Source organism: Sander lucioperca, chromosome 22 (assembly GCF_008315115.2).
Source record: "Sander lucioperca isolate FBNREF2018 chromosome 22, SLUC_FBN_1.2, whole genome shotgun sequence".
Taxonomy (NCBI): domain Eukaryota; kingdom Metazoa; phylum Chordata; class Actinopteri; order Perciformes; family Percidae; genus Sander; species Sander lucioperca.
This window is the reverse complement of record NC_050194.1, coordinates 28,304,516-28,326,175: the sequence shown is the minus strand read 5'-3', so window position 1 is coordinate 28,326,175 and position 21,660 is coordinate 28,304,516. Positions and strand designations below refer to the sequence as shown.

The 21,660-nt window shown below is 41.6% G+C and overlaps 1 protein-coding gene across 1 annotated transcript; it reads left to right on the top strand.

Annotated features, from left to right (window-relative positions):
- The first annotated feature begins 7,696 nt into the window (after window positions 1-7,696).
- LOC116067552 (cytochrome P450 26A1) lies at window positions 7,697-13,517 on the top strand. The gene is made up of 7 exons (XM_031324032.2): window positions 7,697-8,335; window positions 8,860-9,084; window positions 9,740-10,021; window positions 10,770-10,919; window positions 11,462-11,596; window positions 12,415-12,561; window positions 12,678-13,517. Exons 1-7 carry the CDS (start codon window positions 8,147-8,149, stop codon window positions 13,014-13,016), a joined length of 1,467 nt encoding a protein of 488 aa, XP_031179892.1. The 5' UTR covers window positions 7,697-8,146; the 3' UTR covers window positions 13,017-13,517.
- Window positions 13,518-21,660: the final 8,143 nt, after the last annotated feature.

Sequence of the window (21,660 nt, the reverse complement as noted above, 5' to 3'; positions counted from 1 at the left end):
AGTGCTTAGAGTAAAGCAGGGAGTGGCTGAAGGTGTTCGGGATGTATGGGCTCAGAGGGCTGGGTCAGCAGGAACTGGGAGTCCAGGTTGGCAGGTTTCATACCGAAGTCAGACACTTATATTCAACAATTTAGTGGCATCTTTGCTGTGGCACAATTTGGTGGTTCTCAATCCACCTGATGGCCTGTCGGAGAAGCTACAGAGGAAACTGATGAATTTCTTCTTGTCAGGTCATCACTGGCTGAGGGCTGCAGTACCTTATGTACTGTACCTATGCAAACAGGGACTGGTGGACTTGCAAAGCAGAGTGGCAGTCTTCAGGCTCCAAGTAACTCAGAGGCTGCAGATATTTGCTGGGGAGACACAGCACAGGTTGTGTTCCAAAGACTGTTCTAAGTGGCATTGGACTTGAGCCGGGGGCTGTGGATACCATGGGACTCTCTCTCGCTCTCTCTCTCTCTCTCTCTCTCTCATGGACAGTGAACTTGGTTGAGCGTGAGAGTTCACTGAGATGTCAGGGTTACAAGCCGGTCAGCCAGCATGCAAGCTGGGGGGAGGAGAGATCCAAACACACGTGCATGCGCCGCTGCACTTGTGCTGAATGCACGGCAGGTGTGCGTGTTTGTGTGTGTTTTGTATGACATGATAATGATAACAGTAAACACTTTTACAGATGTCTGAGTGACTTCATCATTATTGTATCTGCTGTATTAGTTCTGAAACAGAGACATGCTGCCTGAGCTTTTATCATCACAACAGAGGTAGAAAGTAACTCCATTTACTCAGGTACTATATTTAATTACAGTTTGAAGTTACTGATAGGTGAGCATTTATTTCACTACATTTCAGAGGAACTGTACTTTGTACAATGTAGTAAGTAACTCACAGTTCATTCTATTGAGACTCATGTTTAAACTACAAAATACATGATAAGCTCAATATATCATATATATGATATATTTCTGTAAACTATAGGCCTACCCAGCAGTATTTGGATTATTCAGACAACCCCCAGGGTGCTGCTACATGTTATCACATCAATAGTTTCAGAATGAGTACTTTTGATATGTTACAGGTATTTATGTATCCATAAGGATGTTTGTGAATGAGTACTTTTACTATTAAAGAGGTTTTCCCATTCAGGTATTTTTACTTTTACTTGAGTAAAGGATTAGTACTTTTTCCACCACTGGTTTACTTCATCTTAATCTCATGTCTATGGAGCCCCAAAGATGACAAAAGGCAATACAAGATTGTCAAGTCAAAAATTTAACTGAATACATCAGTTAATAACACAGATAATTAAAATGGAGAGTAGAAGGAAATATAAAGCTTTATACCCCCCCCCCCCCCCCCAAGTATTTACAGAAATACTTAGGGTATAATTTATTTCTCATTTCCCCTAAAATGCCCATTGCTACTCTCTTGTTCCCCGTAAACTTCTTTTCTTCCCATTAAGTACCAGTAGTCATGTATTGGTACCTGATTCTACAAAATGATACTGTAAGCTGTATTGTTAAGTGTTACCAAAAAGGGACCCCCCCTTTTACCTCCTATAAGTTAATAAAAGAAATTGGTTGGGTTGCAAAAATTGATATAGATTTAAAATAAAACAACTAAGGAAACATAAATAGCTAAATAATCTAAGTTTTAATTATTTTTGCAACTGACTGGAGATAGAGAAAAAAATAACAAGCCTTTCTCTTTTTTACCAACTGGTTGAGGGTTAAAGGAAGTATAAAGCTTTGTATGTCTTGTATTTATAGGTGTATTTCGTTCTATATATATATATATATATATATATATATATATATATATATATATATATATATATATATATATATATATATATATATATAGAGAGAGAGAGAGAGAGAGAGAGAGAGAGAGAGAGAGAGAGAGAGAGAATCAGCTTTATTGGCCAGGTTTACGTAGACAAACAAGGAATTTGAATCCGGTAATCTTTGCTCTCAAAGTACAACACTTAACATATTAAAAATAAAAACAGAGTTGACGGTAAGAATATAAAAAAAAATAGTGTACAGTATATATAGTATATTTATTTTTTTAAGAGATTATTTTTTGTTTGCGTTTCCACCTTTAATAGAAAGGACAGCTCAGATATGAAAGGGGAGAGAGAGGGGGGAAGACATGCAGGAAAACGTCACAGGTTGGACCCTCTGCGTCGAAGAATAAACTTCTATATATCTGTGCCTGCTCTACCAACTGAGCTAACCAACCACTTTTGTTATATTTTAGACTTGTTTAATAATTTGTCACACCTGAACAATCTGTCATGGAAGCCCTCCATGGGAGTTTTACTGATGGTGGTGCGATAGGGCAATTAAATCCTCTGAACATGATCAGTTAATTAATTACAAACATTCTGTTAGATTTTAAGATGTGTGCAACTGTGATATGTTGTCCTGATATCAGAGGTGGGAGTAAGTCACACATGTGCAAGTCACAAGCGTATAGCACAAAGATGTTCCAAAAACAACTTTACGTAACTTCTTAATACCTTGAAAAAAAGAATACGGCCTGGCTATTACACTAATACAAAGTCAAGTCCTTTCAAGTAATCAAGTCTCAAGTCAAAGTCAAGTCTCAAGTCTTGAATACTAAGTCAAAGTCAACTCGAGTCATTTATCAATGTAAGTCAAGCAAGTCTCAAGTCCTCAAATTGGCGACTCAAGTCAGACTTGAGTCAAGTCGTACAACTCGAGTCCCCCACCTCTGCCTGATATTGATATTTCCAGTCTAGCTTTTTTCCTGACATTGGGGCAGGATACATTTATTTGGTGTTATATGGGCTTGTTAAAAAACAGAACTGGCTTACCTTACTCCGAGGAAACGCCACATAATGAGAATTAGTCCCTCACCAATATGTGACCTCTGCGCTGATAGGAAAATAGGCTCTTTCATGCATCGGTTTTGGGAATGCAGCATTGTGGCGGATTTTTGGAGTCAGGTGTCCTCCACACTGCCAGATGTGTTGGGCACTGTAGTACCATGCTCACCATCAGCCATGCTCTTGAATGACTTCCAATTACCATGTCCCACTAAACGTGTAGTGTTAGCAGGCCTAACCGCAGCTATAAAGATGCTGGCTCTCCGCTGGCAACCTCCTCACACACTTACACATATACAATGGCTAAACAGCCAGCGCGAGTGAGAAGACTATTTTTATTATATTACATTACATGTCATTTAGCTGACGCTTTTATCCAAAGCGACTTACAATTAAGTGCTTTCAACTGTGAAGGTTCAAACTCCAGACAACAAGTAGTAAGAGCAAATACATTAACTTTAAATAGGCAAAGCTACAAAGAGACATATGAAAGTGCAGGTTCAAGAATTTCTTTTTTTTTTTTTTTATCCGAGGTGTAGTCGGAAGAGATGTGTTTTTAGCCTTCGGTGGAAGATGTGTAGGCTTTCGGCCATCCTGATATCGATGGGGAGCTCGTTCCACCATTTGGGAGCCAGGACAGTGAACAGTCGGGATTTCGTTGAGTGATTAGTTCTCCCTCGCTGTGAGGGGGCAGCAAGCAGTTTGGCTGATGCAGAACGAAGTGGGCGGGTTGGGGTATATTGTTTGAACATGTCCTGGATGTAAGCTGGGGCTGATCCGTTCGTGGCCCTGTACGTAAGTACTAGTGTCTTGAAGCGGATGCGGGCCGCAATTGGTAACCAGTGAAGAGAGCGGAGGAGCGGTGTAGTGTGAGAGAACTTGGGGAGGTTGAAGACAAGTCGAGCTGCTGCATTCTGAATGAGCTGCAGGGGTCGGATGGCACATGCAGGCAGGCCAATCAGGAGGGAGTTGCAGTAGTCTAGACGTGAGATGACTAGAGCCTGAACCAGAACCTGAGCCGCCTTCTGAGTTAGAAGGGGACGTATCCTTCTGATGTTATGCAGCATGTATCTACACGATCGGGTGGTTGCAGCAATGTTAGCAGTGAAGGAGAGTTGGTCGTCAAGTGTTACACCCAGGTTTCTAGCAGTCTTGGTGGAGACTACCACAGAGTTGTCAGTTGTTATAGTCAGGTCTTGGGTAGGAGAGCCCTTCCCTGGAAGGAAAAGGAGCTCAGTCTTGTTGAGGTTGAGTTTCAGATGGTGTGTAGACATCCAAGAAGAGATGTCAGTCAGACAGGCCGAGATACGTGCTGCTACTTGAGTTTCAGACTCAGGAAAGGAGAGAATTAGTTGGGTGTCATCCGCGTAGCTGTGATAAGAAAAGCCGTGCGACTGAATGACAGACCCGAGAGAGTTGGTATACAGAGAGAAGAGGAGGGGACCCAGGACTGATCCCTGAGGAACGCCAGTTTTGAGTGGGCAAGGTTCTGAGCTAGACCCTCTCCAGGTTACCCGGTAGGTTCGGTCGGCCAGGTAAGATGTGAGTAATGAGAGTGTAGAGCCTGAGACACCCAGATTTCGGAGTGTCGAAATGAGGATCTGGTGGTTCACTGTGTCAAAGGCAGCAGAAAGATCCAGAAGGATGATGATGGAAGAGAGAGAGGTTGTTCTAGCGATGTGAAGCTGCTCAGTGACCGCAAGGAGGGCCGTTTCTGTTGAGTGGCCAGCCTTGAAGCCAGACTGGTGGGGATCAAGAAGATTGTTCTGGTGGAGATAGGTAGAGAGTTGATTATAAATGGCACGCTCAAGAGTTTTAGATAGAAATGGAAGAAGGGAGACGGGTCTATAGTTATTTACATCAGAGGAGTCGAGTGTTGGTTTTTTGAGCAGTGGGGTCACTCTTGCCTCTTTGAGAGCATTGGGGAAACAGCCAGTTGACAAGGAGATGTTAATGAGATGGGTGAGGAAAGGAAGGAGGTCAGGAGCAATGGACTGGAGAAGGTGAGAAGGGATAGGATTCAGGGGGCAGGTGGTTGGGCGGGCAGAGGTAATCAAAGTAAGAATTTGATTTGGAGATAAAGGGGTGAAAGAGGAAAGAGTACTGGATGTGATGGATAAGTAATAATAATAATGGATAATGTAAGGTGATTTTAGAAGGTGTGGTGGAGAATGAAGAGCGTATGTCATCTATCTTTTTTACAAAATAGTTGACAAAGTGGGTTGGTAGGAGGGAGGAGGGAGGAGGTGGACTGGGGGAATCTAGGAGGTTAGAGAAGATGGAAAAAAGTTTTTTGGGGTTCAAGAAAGAGGATTCAATTTTGGTTTGATAAAAAGAGCTTTTGGCTGCAGAAATAGAGGCAGCGAAGGAGGAAAGAAGAGACTGATAGGTAAGCAGATCATCTGGGTGTTTAGATTTCTGCCATTTCCTTTCCGCTGCCCATATAGTTGATCTTTCAGCACGTACGAGTCACAGTGGGCTGGTGTGTATGATATGGTAAAGGAGCTAGTGAAATGAGGATGTTTGTTTTCTGTCTATGCATACTTTCACTGGCATACTTTCAGATGCATTTAAAGCGTACCTTTGCAGTCATATCTATGCATACTGTATGAACTGTATGCTGTACATGTGACAGCAGTGAAGAGTGTAGATTTCGGGTCAGTCTTGAGGTGGAGTCCAGGTGATCGGCAGGTTAACGGTGAGTTTATGGAGCAGCATGGTGAGGTGTAGACCTAGGAATCATTGTCTACACTTGAACCTCCCTTCACCCACCCACCCTCTCCTCCTCCCTGCTGTATCACACCTGAACAGCAGAATCCTGTTTCACACATTCACATTGTGATGAGAAAAACTCACCAGCTCCAGCATGACCAGCTGGAAACCCATTCACCCTGAACATGCATCATCCGCTGCGGTCTGTCTGAACACAGACAGTGAACAAGGATTTGTACATTCATATTGTGGCTGTTTTTTGGGTTCCGTTTTTAGTAGCCTACAGTATATACTGTTGCAAATACATTTATGCCTTGAAATACTTTGTATTTTATCACAACACCTTCACTGCTATCGTCAGTTTCAGCATTGTCAGAGCTCTAACCTATGTCTTTAAAGCTGGAGTGTGGATCTTTTGTCTCCCCCCTCTGGCACTGAGAGTAAATACACAGACACTTTGGATGCGTGCATGTGACATGTGCCTGCAGGTGAGCTCTCTGCATCTCCTGGGTGGCTGGTTGACATAAAAATGCATCAATTCAAGTGTGCCAGTGCAGGACAGTCGCTACAGACACCACAACTCCTGTGTACTGAAATATACAGAGAGCTTCCCCTGGCGGCAATAGGTTCATCAGCATTGTGTGAACTCGTTTGGCAAGAGCGTTAATGTAACACCCGTTCATTAATATGTAAAAGTTCCACACTCCAGCTTCATGGGCTTCATGGGCTCAGGTTCATGGGCTTTAAACCTATGAACCTTCCTTCAGTCAGATGAACATACTGTAGTCCAAATATCTGTATTCATATTAAATGCTCTGTTGTTCTGTTCTGGACTGAATGCCACATTTTCTAAGATGTATTCAAGAGGGAAAAATTAGGCGCTTTAATTAATTATCTGTTGCAGTGTGTTGATACAAGGACATTTTACATAGTGATCGCTTAGAAGTTGAATGTGTTTTTCGATTTACTGTAAATACCCGACTAGAATGGAAGCCAGGGGTTAAAGTATTTTTATTTAAAATGTTATTCATTTAGTTAGCCGTTTGATAATATTTTCAGCAAGTTTCATTGAAGTCAGAATTCTGACTTTAAACTCAGAATTCTGAGAATAAACTTTTTTTTTCTCAAAATTCTGACTTAAATCTCAGAATTCTGACTTTCATTTCAGAATTCTGATTTTAAATGCAGAATTCTGACTTTAATATAAGAACTGAAATACATGTTTCAACTTGTGGCCCTAATCCTTTTCCATACTACAGCCCTGCTTGTAATCAGCAGAAAGTCAAAGGAAAAGTCATGGAATTTTACACCCAAGCCATGATGGAAGATCACATTATATATCACATTATGATAGTTGCCGTGCCTTCCCACCACCGGGGTGAACCTCAGGGCGCCCTCTTCCTACACAGTCAGCCAGAACATCCATGTAATGTGTCGTTGTAAAAGCAGCAGCCAAACTGTCTCCCTCTGACAGACCCTGCCACGCACACATAAACACACGTCCTGTCGTTATGGCAGGTCGTAAAAAACAAGAGACCAAATGCAGAGTGAGGATGTGGTGGCTCGGCAGATGACCGCTTTCTCTGCTCGGTGTTTACTTTTCATGCGGCGTAGCCCGGGGATAACCTTGCGTGCGTGTGGGCGCGCGTCCCTCCGCCTGTCGCTACTGACCCAAGTTTGAACCCGCTGAGAGATATTATTTTTTATAACACGCAAACACACACGCGGGAGGACAGAGAGAGAGCAGGTCAAAGTCTTCCTCTAGATTAGGAAGAGGTTCAATCTGAGAGCAGGCTGATAGTTGGCTGGGTGTCAGGCGGAGCGAGGTGTTAATCATCATTTCATCTCTCAGAGTCAGATCATGCTGTCTCATTGTTATGACACATCATAAGGGCAACAGGGAGTCAGTTTGATGCCACATGGTGAAATATGTGTATCCAGATTAAATTATTAAAAGTGAACTAAACTAGAATTCAATTAAAAAAAAAAAGTAGGGTTAAGGTGAATGGCACCAGTGAGTGAGAGCTGTAGGGAGAAGGATTAAGACACAATCCGCCTCTTTTTTTCATTTGCTGAAGCAGCTGAAAATGTGCTGCTTAAAAGCTTTTTTCTCTTGAATGCAGGCCGCCCTGCAGGCATCATTACTGATCCCACAAACGGGGCTTAAGCCAAGGTAATGAGTGTGTAAACTAGCTGCCTTATTGCTAACAAAGGCGTCTTGGGACGCGCTCCCATTGTCTCGGAGGGAATCATCACCTTTTCTCAGTGAAATCCGCCGCGGATTGTCTGCGTGCAACAGGAGGTAGGGATTAAGGATGCGGGCCCTGGAACAAATGGCGAGGCAAGTCAGCCCAGTACAGGCCGGAGGCGGGGCCGAACGACACCCACAATTAAAGATGAACTTTGAGTGAACTAATTTATCTGAGGGAGGAGAAGGTAGCAGGCTGCCCGCAGTCCTGGCAGCCTATAAAAGCGCGGAATGAGCAGCCCTGCAGTCTCATAGCGGACAGAGTTTCACCTGAACTAGCCTACTGCACCGCATCTCTCCAACGAGACGCCGACTGTCACTGACTCCGCTGCAACATGGCTCTGAACACTCTGCTGGCCACCTTCCTGTGCACCATCGTGCTTCCCATCCTGCTGTTCCTGGTGGCGCTGAAGCTTTGGGAGGTTTACATGATCCGAGGCAGAGACCCGAGCTGCACGAGCCCGCTGCCCCCGGGATCCATGGGCTTACCTTTCATCGGAGAGACGCTGCAGCTCATCCTGCAGGTAAACGCATAACACAGTCTCTGACGCCTACTTTCACACATCCACGTGGATGCTCCAGACACTGTGAGACAATGTGATGTCACTTGTGTTCAACTTTTTTTTTACGTGTTTTCATATTGGTAAACAATATGAGCACTGTTTTGAACTTGCGCTTCCATGAGACGCTTATGGCACCTACAGGGTTAACGATCGTAGGCTATTTAATTGGAGTAAATATGCAGTTTTAATTTAAGTGTAATAATGGCAATACTGGTTTGTAAGACAGCTTAATTCAGTTTTCAAGATTTAAACATATTTGTGAATTTATCATCGTAATATTGATTCGTTTTAACATTTCTTCCAACAAACAAAGCGAATTCCTTGTTAAGTGTTACTTAGGCTACTTGGCAATAGACTAAATCCCTTTCTGATTTTGAAATTGTATTTATTATCATCATCGTTTTTGTGTGTAGATTTTGTATGTGTGTCAGGGTTTGTTTATTCATCATCTTTGTATTGGTCTGTATGCGTGTTTATGTTTGCAGAGGAGAAAGTTTTTGCGGATGAAGCGGCAGAAGTACGGTTACATCTACCGCACACACCTCTTCGGGAACCCCACGGTGCGCGTGACCGGAGCGGATAACGTCAGGCAGATTCTGCTGGGAGAGAACAGGCTCGTGTCCGTGCAGTGGCCCGCTTCTGTACGCACCATCTTGGGCTCGGATACACTGTCTAACATGCACGGAGCCCAACACAAAACCAAGAAAAAGGTATGTTAGGATTTCATTTAAATTCTTTACTTTATTTTTTAATGGCAATTTACATTCAGTATCATAGTGGATATATAAGTTTGCTGTATCATTTGCTCAGTACAGTCTAAAACTACCATTAACGTTTGAAATAACCTGTTATTGACACATTGTCCGTTCTAAGCAGATGCATTATGTAATTATAATTATAAATATAGTTTTGATGGCACATTTATTAGTAAAATCAGGAGCACATATCCTGAATTATTTTCTTCCTATAGCTTAATTTATATTAGGGAGCACGACAACTAACATAATTGTTGTAAGTTTTTAAATTCATCATTTTCATTCATTCTATCGAAATACAATCCAAGACAAAGGCGGGTCACTGCACTAGAGTTGAGAAAAACCTCACTTGATTTCAAGTCATTTGCACTTGAAATGGGTTAACATTTTCTAAATGTACTGGCAGATTGTTTCACTTGCTCTAAGAAAAATAAACGTTTTGCAGTGCATTAAGACAACATCATAAGATCTACTCTGTCCTCATATCAAATTGAGCACATTGGCCAAAAATTAATTACTCAGAAATGCGTTTTGGGTGGAAAATACTAGCATATGCATGGACATTTGCTTTCATAAATCTAACACATCTTCCCTCCCCACTCTTCTCCAGGCCATCATGCAAGCTTTCTCCACCGAGGCTCTGGAGCTCTACATCCCTGTCATTCAGGAGGAGGTGCGGGCTGCAGTGGAGCAGTGGCTGGCCAAGGACTCTTGCGTGCTGGTCTACCCTGAGATGAAGCGGCTGATGTTCCGCATCGCCATGAGGATCCTGCTGGGTTTCGAGCCAGAGCAGATCAAGACAGACGAGCAGCAGCTGGTGGAAGCTTTCGAGGAAATGATCAAGAATCTGTTCTCGCTGCCCATCGACGTGCCTTTCAGCGGACTGTACAGGGTAAGAGACAAACACATGATCGTTACATACAGCTAGGGTCCTTTTTTTTTTTTTTAAATCTATAAAGATGTGGATGAAATTTCAAAATGAACCATGAAAGGACATGCGTAGATGCATGACTAGATGTGGTTATGGATAGTTTAATGATGTAATTAATGACATTTAAAATGTATTTTTGATTTTGTACATCTACATTTGTGTATGTACTTTGGTTGTGGTTTTTATATAAGCCGTTATAGGTTTCTACCATACCCTCACATGTTTTTTTGTATTTCTTCAATGAGTTTTGTTTTTTATGTTGTGTGAAACAAATAAACTTAACTTAACAAAGTTGAATGACCACACCAAGGATTTTGCATATTACATCAATACATCATAGCCAATGTTTAAAAACATGCTGATATAAAAAAAGACCTGCTATACTGAAGAATTACCTAACTCAATCAAGTTGATCTAGATGAACTAATAAATAAATGGCATTGGGATTGTAGTAAATGGGCTTAAATATTCAAAAACTCTGGTATGGTCCTTTTTTAAGTCAGAAGTTGAACAAGCACATAACCTGAGGCAAAGTGAAATGGTTGAGTGTGTTTGTATGTAGATATACAGTATCCAGTGAATGCAAACGTCTGTCTAATTCACCTTCTTACATTATGTTTCTCCTCTGCCCTCCATTCATCCTTCCCTCCCTTATTTCCACCTCTCCTCTGTCCCTCTCTGCTCCTCCTGCCATCTTTCTGTCCTCCAGGGTCTGAAGGCGAGGAACTTCATCCACTCCAAGATAGAAGAGAACATCAAGAAGAAGGTGCAGGAGTCAGACAAGGAGTCCAAACACAGAGACGCTCTGCAGCAGCTTATCGACAGCAGCAAGAACAATGGGGAACCGTTCAGCATGCAGGTAGTGACATAATCACATTTTATTTCATGCTTATTTGTTTAGGTAGAGATGCTAAGACATAGACATTTAGATAGATAGATGGATGGATGGATAGATAGATGGACTTTATTTATCCCAAATTGGAAAATGACTCTGTTACAAGCAGCAAGTTACAAGGACATCCACACATACTCATTCACACACATCCAGAAAAAACAGAAAATATAGATGACAAATACACACAAAGATTAAAAAAGTGACTTAAAACACACAAATCCACATGCACATCAGAAGCTATTGCAACAGGCTGCTGCACGACACAGCGCCATCTTCAAACTGTACAGCATCATAGCATTTATAGCTATTGCTAATTTCCAATGCCCGTCCCTATAAGGGCTTTTAAACAGCCATAAAAAAAATAAATAAAAAAAAACATTGCCACATTAAAATACGATAAGCACATAAACATACAATGCACATCTTTCTGCCCCTTTATGTCTTATGTCATTTATATAAGCCATTGTTTTGGTTAGCCTGAACTAATTTGATGTGTTTGTTTCCAGGCCATTAAGGAGTCTGCTACAGAGCTGTTGTTCGGGGGCCATGAAACCACAGCGAGCACAGCCACCTCTCTGGTCATGTTCCTGGGCCTGAACCCTGAAGTTGTGGATAGACTGAGGCAGGAACTGATTGAAAAGGTAATTGCACCGTACAACTAAAGTTCTATAGGTTGTTGTTGTTCTAACACCTTTTAATAGTGGCTGCTGCAATTTAGTTTTTATGCTAAACATTCAACATAATGGACAATCCGTTGTAACTTTGAATTAATTTCATTCAAAATCATATGTAAGAAAAAAAAAGGAAAAGGTCATTCTTGAACTTGCGAAACAGTAATTGGCCAAAAAAGGTCTCTACTCAAAGTCTAACTACTACCTTTTATCCCCATCTCATGGTCTTTCATCAGCCAATTAAGCTTGCTTGGTTGTCATACTAATTCACGCGATGACATCTGAGCTATCTCCATGACAACTGAGCAAACTCTAGCTGCTGGGGAAGACCATGAGGTATAGTGTAAAACCCTGGGGGGAAAGTTAGTGAGAGAATTAGGAGTAAGCTGAAGCAATTTAGTGATTTTTGGGGGGAAAGTGCCTGCCGATATCTACAGTAATAAAGTATATAAAATTACACAGTGGGGTTAGTATACCCTATGCTTTCCATAGAGATAATAATCCACATTAAAGCGTTCCCAGCAATATGTGTTAGATTAAACCCTGATCAGGAGCCAGGTAACACTGCTGAGTTTGGTGTGTGCTTTGAGTTTCTGTATAACTAGGCACCCATTGTGGTTTGATTAAAGCATTATGATTATTACTGTAATATAAAATCACTGAAATCAGTCTGGGTGACATGAACAACCAGCACAATTCCATTCCTCACCAACTATCATTACACTTTGGTTCCACCGGTTATACCGTCCTTCGCTTCTCCTCACATGCCAATTTGTCTGTGTCTTCAGGAGGAGCAGGGGATGGACCTCCATAGTCTGAACATTGAGTCCTTGGAGCAGTTGAAGTACACCGGCTGTGTCATTAAAGAGACTCTGAGAATCAACCCTCCGGTTCCTGGAGGCTTCAGAGTGGCCCTCAAGACCTTTGAACTCAATGTAAGTTAACAAAGATCTCTAGGAACTAAATCCGTAAATGGCAGATTGAGACGAGAGATGAGACACAACCTATATCAAACTGTGTGCTTACTGATCATTTCCCCTCACCACTTCAGGGTTACCAAATTCCCAAAGGCTGGAACGTCATCTACAGCATCTGTGACACTCATGATGTGGCAGAGATGTTCCCCAACAAGGAAGACTTCCAGCCGGAGCGCTTCATGACCAAACCCTCGGGCGACTCCTCCAGGTTCCAGTACATCCCATTTGGAGGGGGCTCTAGGATGTGTGTGGGGAAAGAGTTTGCTAAGATCCTGCTAAAGATCTTCCTGGTGGAAGTGGTCACAAAGTGTCACTGGACTCTTTTAAATGGGCCACCCACCATGAAAACAGGACCTACTGTCTATCCTGTGGACAATCTGCCAACAAAGTTTACCAGCTATGTACAAAATTAAACTGAGATGACAATAGATCATGTTTCCTAAAAGCAGTGTAGAGTGAAATATGAGGTTTCCCAAAAGTCTCAAATCATCTGTGTTTTACCTCCGAATCCACAGGGGGAACTACAGTAAAGCTACTTGGAGTTTTTTGGAATTACTCTGTGCACTAAAGAATCCGATCAAAGGCCGCATTTACACAATGATCTTCAATTTTTTTGACACGACATAAATTGTACATATTGTAGATGACTTAAGAACGTATTTTACATTTTATATTATGATGTTAATACATTGAATTTGTATAAATATAAATATATATGTTTTGTTTGAACAAACTAAACGCGAGGCACTATACACAGACATGGAACACTTTAATCAGCTCAGAGGTGTATCTATAGGATTATGTACATATGTAATGTAGAGTCTGTTTATATAACTTTTGTATCTTACCCCAACTTATTTAAGTGACTTATGTTATATTGTATGGGCTTTTTATTTAATAAACTGTTATGCAAAGAATTTTGGTTTTTGTTGTTTTATTCAAATTAAAGGGTTGAACTATATTGTATTAAAAGAATATGTTGACATTTTGGAAACTACACTAATTTGCCTTTTTTTGTCAGAGTGGGTGGAAAAGATCGTCTGGAGTAAGGTTAGCCTAGCTTAGCATGAAGATTGGAAGCAAGGGGAGAAAGCTAGCCTGACAGTCCAAAGTTAAAAAATACAGCTCCAAAGCTCCCTGATTAACACGTGTGGTGTTACGTTGGAAAGAGCTTACAAACCTGTGTTGGTAGGGTGTTTTTTAAAGAGTTTCTTTTTTCACTTTGGACAGAGTCAGGCCAACTGTTTCCCCCCCCGCTCCCCGGCCTTAGGCCAAGCTAGGCTAACCACGTTCTGACTCCAGCTTCATACTTCACACGCCGACATGAGATTGATTTCAATCTTCTCATCACTCTTAGTAAGAAAACTATTTAATATAATTATTTAAAAACTGATGTACCGGTCAGATATACGTACCGTCATATATATATATATTTTTGTCAGATAAATTTACCTGACAAATCTGACCTTAAGGAAAAACTTTTATTCAAATTGTTGATAAATAGGTTTACTGCAGTACTCATGATCGGCAATCACAACTTCATTGTAGCACACTTAATAATACACAGAATGTAATAAAAATAAAAGGTTTAACGAAGTCGTTAGTGATCTGTGTGAGTAAAAATGACGAGATTAAGAGCAACTCTGGTTTATTTCAAAACACAAGGTAAAGTTTGCTGATGACAGTTAATGTAGGCCTATTTACTCTGTAGACACAAAGGGTGGGTGGTCCACACACATTCCATTATCCTTACAGAATCAATAAGTTGTGAGGGGAAAAAGAAAATAGGAGAGAAATCTGGAATCCATAGAAGGAGGGAAAGCAAAGCAGAGGGCTGATGACCCTGGCAGATGAGCAGACAGAGGGTGAAACAGAGTTCATACTGATCAGTTGAGTTTCAGGGCACTGAACCAGTATAGACCTTCAGTCGAGTAGTAGCATGGTCATGGGTCCATGTTTACTGCAGGGTCAGAGATAAGGTTCTCACATTAAGGATAACAAACAGTTAATGGATTGCTGTTGAATGTGTTTATGTTGCAGTGGTCAATGAAAAGCAGTTACCAAAGTGTGGATCTGGCTGTTTAAATAGACCACTTTGTTTGAAGAAAAGGTGTGTAGCTGATGATCAGACGATCTGGGTGGGGAAAAGGTTCAGTTTGCTCATAACTTTACTCAGAATCTGAACAAAGTGTATGGGATTCATTTTGTCTGTTAATGAAAACGCAAAGAAACTATAACTGCAACCCAAAATTATTATTATTCCAAAATATCACAAGAGCTGGTTACTGATCGGCTGCATGTATTGGCAGATTCACACTGTGAACCACATACATGAACTCATTTTCAGATAAAAATGGCTTGCTTTTTTGGAAAGAATGAAAGAGTGATATAATTATGCGTTTAGATAACAACATGCAGGTTATTGTAAAATCCCAGTGAACTGTAATTATCACAATCAAATGTTCATAGTGAAAACTTAGCTGTACTTATAAATGATGAAGCAAAGTAAAATACACTAGTTTGAGATACTGTGAGCAAAAAAGACAAACTTAACTACAAGATTCTGACCAATAAAAGACCAGTGGAGCCAGAACATATGACATTTAATTTGACATTAAAATGGGAATTTGTCAGTTGAATACTTCAATATATTAAATGATTAGCTGAAGAACTCACATTGCTGAAAATGTACTTGCAATTAAAGCTGCTTTTAGTGTGGTTTTATATTCATACCAGGCTTATTATTATCACCTAAGGGGCCATCCACACGGAACACTTTTTGGTGTAAACGCACGTTTTGCATCGTTTTGGCCGATCGAAAACGCTGCTGTTGCGTCTTCGTTTGGACGGCGAAGCCGCATACTTGCGTATCGATGATATCATCACCACACCCCTCAACCTCTAGCCTTCGACCTCTTGCCCCGCGACGACGTCTCATAACAACAACAACAACAACAATGGCGGACTACATTCTTGTGTTCCTGCTAGAGAAGATATTGAGCCATTTTCGTTGTCTTCTTCTTGTGTTTGGTTTCTTCTTCTACTGTCTGTTTGTTGTTTATACAGCGTGCAAGCTTTATGCGCATGCTCCGCCTCTTCTTCTCCATTTTTGGTGAATTTCTGTAGCAGAAACAGCGCCTCCTATAGGCCTGGAATATGAAGTAGCATGTTAAGTCATTTACAAATGGATCCGTTTGGACGCAAATATTCTTGAAACGATGCCAGGGAAGACGGGGAAAAAAAAATTGTTTTGGTACGTGTGGACGTGGCCTAAAAGTCTCTTGGACGTTCATGGGGGAGAACCTCAACAATCAGGCACCAACATCACTCGTAGTCTGAACACATTCACAGGTAATCTTTAACTGTTTAACAGTAATGGATGTGTGGAAACAGTGGAAACATTGGGGAGCATATTGTAGAACAAAATGACTCCTTTAACAATGCAGGAACACAAATAAACGGGTTCTCTGATTGACTGCGTAACCTCGTTTCTCCAAGTATCCTGGTTATTTAAGTACATGTAAACACACGGATTGACGTTGAATGTTCTAAAGTGTCAGTCTAATCAGCAACATGAAACATTTTGACTGCATGTATTTGTAACACTGTATAGAAGTGTTCACTTAGCCAGTGAAAGCCAGTGTTTTTGCAAGCTAATGGCGGATTTACTGGAAGATGTGCTTTGGCCTCAAGTTGTTTCTCTTTCTGGTGCCCTTCTGATTTACACCAAGCCTCTCTCCACTCCACAGCAACTTCTTAGCATTGTACTGTTGTCCCTGGCCCTTGTTTATTACTGTGCTACTTGTGATTATTGGATCCACAAATGCTGAACTGTTGTCCCTATTGTAAGTCACTGTTGATAAGAGTTTCAGCTTAATGGCCAAATTGTAATAGTAAATTGTAGCTGACACCTTTATGTCCAGCCATCCTATCCCTGCTAGTCCAGCCCTCGAACGATGTGAATGAACTTCTCTGAACTTTGCCTCCTCTCCTCATTCTAAAGAGCGTCTGCTTCCCTCCATTGTTCACCATCACCCAGTGGAGACGAAACTTTGCACGGCCAAGGCCATTTTCGTCTAAATTTGTGACCATTGTAGTGAATTTACAACAGGGTTGAAAGAGGTTTGAACCTAGCTTGCTTTGAATTAGATCCTTAGGCATGAACATGGTCCAGAGTAAATCATTGTTATAGCTACAGAAGTAATGTTATTGAAGGCAACACTTTTATACACCAAACCACTTTGTTGCCATGAACAGTGCATGAGAGAGGTGAAGGGTGGAGGCTGGAGGAAGCAGAGACAACTACAGAAATGAAAAGAGAGAGAAAAGGAGAACAAAATCTGCTTTCCAAGGTTTTGTCTGTGTTTGGTTTCAAGCTTTACATTTTCCCTGTGACAGTGTATTTTGTATTGTAAACTATAGTATATAAGTGTTTTGAAGGTTGCAAAATTAGATCTCACACATAGACTATCCATGAGTTGAGTTTCTGGTTGACTAATGGATGAAACCATTACTGCATGTTATCTCTACGTCTATCTCTATGCTTTTACTACACATTCTACTAGAGATAGTCTCGCTTTGCCAGACCCTCCTCCACTGCGCTGCAAAGGAGGGTCTGGCTAGTCCACACAGCAATCCAGGATGGGAGAAAAACGTGCTCTGGTTTATTGGCATTTTTTTGAACCAATCACAATCGTCTTGGGCGGTGCTAAGCGCCGGACAGAGCCACGGTGTCTCTGCAGAATAACCTCGGGACGGAACTTGTTTTGGTGGAACGTGTGTACGTTCAAAAGTAGTTTTAGTCGTGCAACAGAAAACTCAGATTGGACAGATAGTCTAGCTAGCTGTCTGGCTGGCGCAAAGAAAGAGGAAGGAGACGGACATCCGGCTGAAAATGAGTTGGAATTTCCAGCGGCACCTGAACAATCCTGGAAATGAAACGTTGTCGATATAGACTACCTTCTACCTGACCTCAACAGGGAGAAATGGCTGGGTGGTTTGGATTCTTAAAGAGAGTGTACTCGAAATACAGAGGAAAACCAGCGGGCTGGGATTGCCTCCACACAGCGCTCATAGACCAATCCCCAATATGTGAAATACCTACACTACATTTTTTGTCTACACAGTCATGTGTGTACATTGAATACAGCAGGGGCTCAAAACACAGCCATGGGGTGCTCCCGTGTTAAGGATAAGGGGGGAAAAGGTGTCCGCCCAACCTCACCACCTGGGGGTCTGCCCGTCAGCAAAGTCAAGGATCCACATGCACTGTGACGAGCCTGGAGGGAACTATGGTGTAAAACACTGAACTGTAGTCAATGAACAGCAATCTCACATAGCTTACTTGGCATGCAGATTGGCACAGAAACCATGCTGTGCCCTTAACGAGGTGGCTATGTTGTTGAAATGGCCGACTGTTGCTTTCAAACTACAGCAATGTAATGCTAATGTAAGACTGTTAGTCAAACAGTGGCTGATGTTCATTTGATCTATTTTAATGAGTTTCCACCAGAATCTATTCCCAGGTTTGACACAGAGGCCCTGTGTGTACAGGTTTGGGAGACGAAGAAAAAGAGGAAGCTTTTAAGAGACACTGATAAGACCTCAAATGATGTGACCAACAATTATTCACGAACTCTGTAAATGAAGAGTTATTGTAATTAATCTTTAATTAGCGTGACTGTGATTATTTCCGTTACCTGCTTCCCTTCAACCTCTCTGCCTGTGCCACTTTCTTCACTGTATTCTAACAACATTTAGGGCTTTTCTTTTGGAAAGAGTAAACAGTGTATGGATACCACCTGATAATACCCTACCCCCCATCGCCACCAAAAAATAATTTGTGTATAACAGTTAGGTGATAGGCTACAGTCATTTGCAAATGATCCCCTTTAACATTTGGCATCTCAGCGCAAACAGCAGTAGGTAAACCTTGATCAGAGTACTTGTGTAATAAAGGAGTGTTGATGTAATAAGAACCTCTCCCAGGGTGCTGAACTCTATCTGACCTGCTGAACTTGTCAACAGTCTCTCAAATTATGAATAATCACAGTGAGCCACCAACAGCCATGCTAACGACGCCATTAGCATCTCTTATTGGGCAGTCATATGACTCCACAGCAGGGGCTGAGGGGCCAGCAGACGCTGTGCAAACGCAGTTTAAGGAATTAACACTCCCATTGACTTCTCGAGCACAGACTCTATAAGCCGATTGAATTTAAATGACCTTGGTCATCAGACCAAATAACTGCCCATTGAAGTTAAGTAGTAGAAGTTTAGTGCATTCTCACTGTGCCTGATTAAGCACACATTATAGCATTAGGACAAGTGACTTTCATTTGATAAGATTATTTCCTTCTTCTGCTGACCATTTGATGGATTGTTAGGGCCCTGATCAGAGTGCAAACAGACCCTTGTAAATGTGACATATGAAAGAATAAATGTCAATGAAAGCTTTGTTTTTCTGAGTCAATTATTTAAAAACTGATCACCCACTGTAGTGAATGCAGACCGATCAAATAAATCAAATTTTTACTCGTTTCGTAAATGTTAGACATCTCTAGTATAGTCTATATCCACGACGTTCAATTTCCGGGATTGCTCTCATTCTGCCGGAAATTCCGCCGGATGTCACTCTTTTCGAATGTCCATTTTTAGATGTCCCGTTACATTTCGCTTTCTTTGTGTTGTAATTCTAAACTCCGGTGGATTTATGAGGACTATGGTTAACTGCTCCTCAGATCTCTGCAGGGTAAATCCAGACAGCTAGCTAGACTATCTGTCCAATCTGAGTTTTCTGTTGTACGATTAAAACTACTTTTGAACGTACACATGTTCCACCAAAACAAGTTCCTTCCTGAAGCTATTTTGCAGAGGCACCGTCATTGAGTCCGGCGCTTATCGCGCCGCCCAAGACGATTGCTCAGAATGTTGTGTAGACTAGCCAGACCCTCCTCCGTAAGACTAGGAAGAAGGTTCTGGATACACCAGGCCAGCACTGAGAGGCTCAGGAGGAGCTACTACCCTCAGGCCACTAGGATCCTAAATGAGGTCACCACCTAAGACTGCAAGACTACACGAAAAACAACGGGTCAAGTGATCAGTGACCCCCAATGTCCACCATGTATGTACATCTGTATTGATGATGATACATTTGAGAGATGACCAAAGGTGAAAGTAACGCATGTGTTTAAACAGAGTCACTTTCAAATTCACACACACAAACACACACATGCATGCAAAAATGTCTGCATTTGATCAATTGTCAGTAGTTCACTTTTCAAACTCAAAGTCACGGGCACAAAGTTTTAGCTTACTTGTGTGTGAGCACATGCACATGCAATGATTTAATCACAAATGTGCTGAATGAATGGTTTCATCTGTAAGGCAAAACTCAATGGCTGTGGCTCTCACATTCAGTAAAGTCACCAAGAATAAAAGGGTTGTACTCGACATTCAACAGTAATATAGCAGTAAACAAATATGTGCTATGTAATGACATAGTGAAGTAATGGCGTCCTCAGCAGAGAGTGAAGTCACACTTCCTCCGTGTGTGTTTTAATCTTTGTTGTGTTATGTTGCTTTCTTCACGACAATACAGACACAGGTTGGTTCTTTGAAACGGGCGTTAATTGCCTTGCACGAGAACACAAACAATGGACTAATGTTAATTTTACCTGTAACATCACATTTAAATTTGAACCTTTACATCAATAAATCATTTATTTATTTACTGCATGAAATAAACCATGAATTAAATATGAACTATGAACTATGAATTATGCATTAATCATGCATCATGAACACAGCATCTATGTATCAGCACGTTAGCCGCGCCGGCCACGTGTGCATGTGAGTGCACAGAATTCCGTGAAATGATCACGAATTGTTAACAGCGCATTATGTGGTGGTGACACGGAATGTGTGAAAAATCAGTGTGGCCACCACGGAAAACAATGCCAATGTAGTAGCATTAAGAGCGACTACGGTAGCGAGTACTATGTAAGGCTGAAATTCCGCGTAAAGAGGTTGGTGGGGGTGGTGGATGGGTCAAACACAGGACTTTCACCCAGGAGACCGGGGATCGTGTCCCGCATGTCAAGTTTCCTAAAGTCGCTTTCTTCTTTTCCGTCCTGTTCTTCCCGCGTGTCACGGAACCGTAAACCCACCCATGACCTTTTCCTTAACTTAAGGGGCCGTGTTTATTTAACGGAATTCTTCCGTGAGCCCATCACAGAATGTTTTGCGATTCCGTGAAACTGCCACAGATTTTGAGTTAAGGGGCCGTGTTCATTTCACAGAATTCTGTGAGATCAGGTTGGAGTGTATGTGAGTGCATGTGAGTCCCTCCCTTTGAAACTGTTGGCCCTCCCCATTTCTCCCCGTCACTCCGTGTTTATGTGATGACTGTGTTTTCGCTCTCTGTATTGACAGTTTGCTCCATGCTTGAGGTTTCAGTTTTGCTGGCTTTGCTGGCTTATGCTTATTAGACAGCGATTGGATTACGGATTAGTGACGTACCTAATCATGCTTGCCTGGGATATGTTTAAATCTCAGATTTCATGGAAGTGCACTGACATCTCCTCCTTCAGGAGAAGAATGTGAACACACCTCTCTACAGTGAAACTTTGCACAGATACAAGTCAGTATAGTCAAGGTCAGACATTTTAGGGGAGATAAACATAAGAAGAATACATTTTTGACTGGAGGGGGACTTTAAAGTATATCACAATAGTTTTTTAAGGAAGTGGGTTTTTTGTTGCTATTGTGCAGGTAGGGTTTGTGTTGTTCTAGAGTTTTGGAGCTGGAGGTGTCAGATTGATTCAGTGCCTCCACAGTTAGCTGCTATAGATGATTTCACTGTTCACAGTTGAACGTAAAACATCTGACAGCAGAATAACCTCTGTCATCCTCTGTGCTAAACAGGCCAACAACACAAATAGGGGTGGAGAAAAAAGGGAAAGGAGACAGGAAATGAAAGAGATCAGGGGAAAACATGTCAAAAAATGTAATCTCAGCATTTACATGCCAGATTTTGGAAGATGGTGAAAACCAAAA

Excerpts from the sequence above, each read along its gene's own strand:
- LOC116067552 (XM_031324032.2), top strand. The coding sequence starts at position 8,147 with ATGGCTCTGAACACTCTGCTGGCCACCTTCCTGTGCACCATCGTGCTT. Across the intron at positions 8,336-8,859 it reads CGCTGCAGCTCATCCTGCAG|AGGAGAAAGTTTTTGCGGAT; the intron begins GTAAACGCATAA and ends TTATGTTTGCAG. Across the intron at positions 11,597-12,414 it reads GGCAGGAACTGATTGAAAAG|GAGGAGCAGGGGATGGACCT; the intron begins GTAATTGCACCG and ends CTGTGTCTTCAG.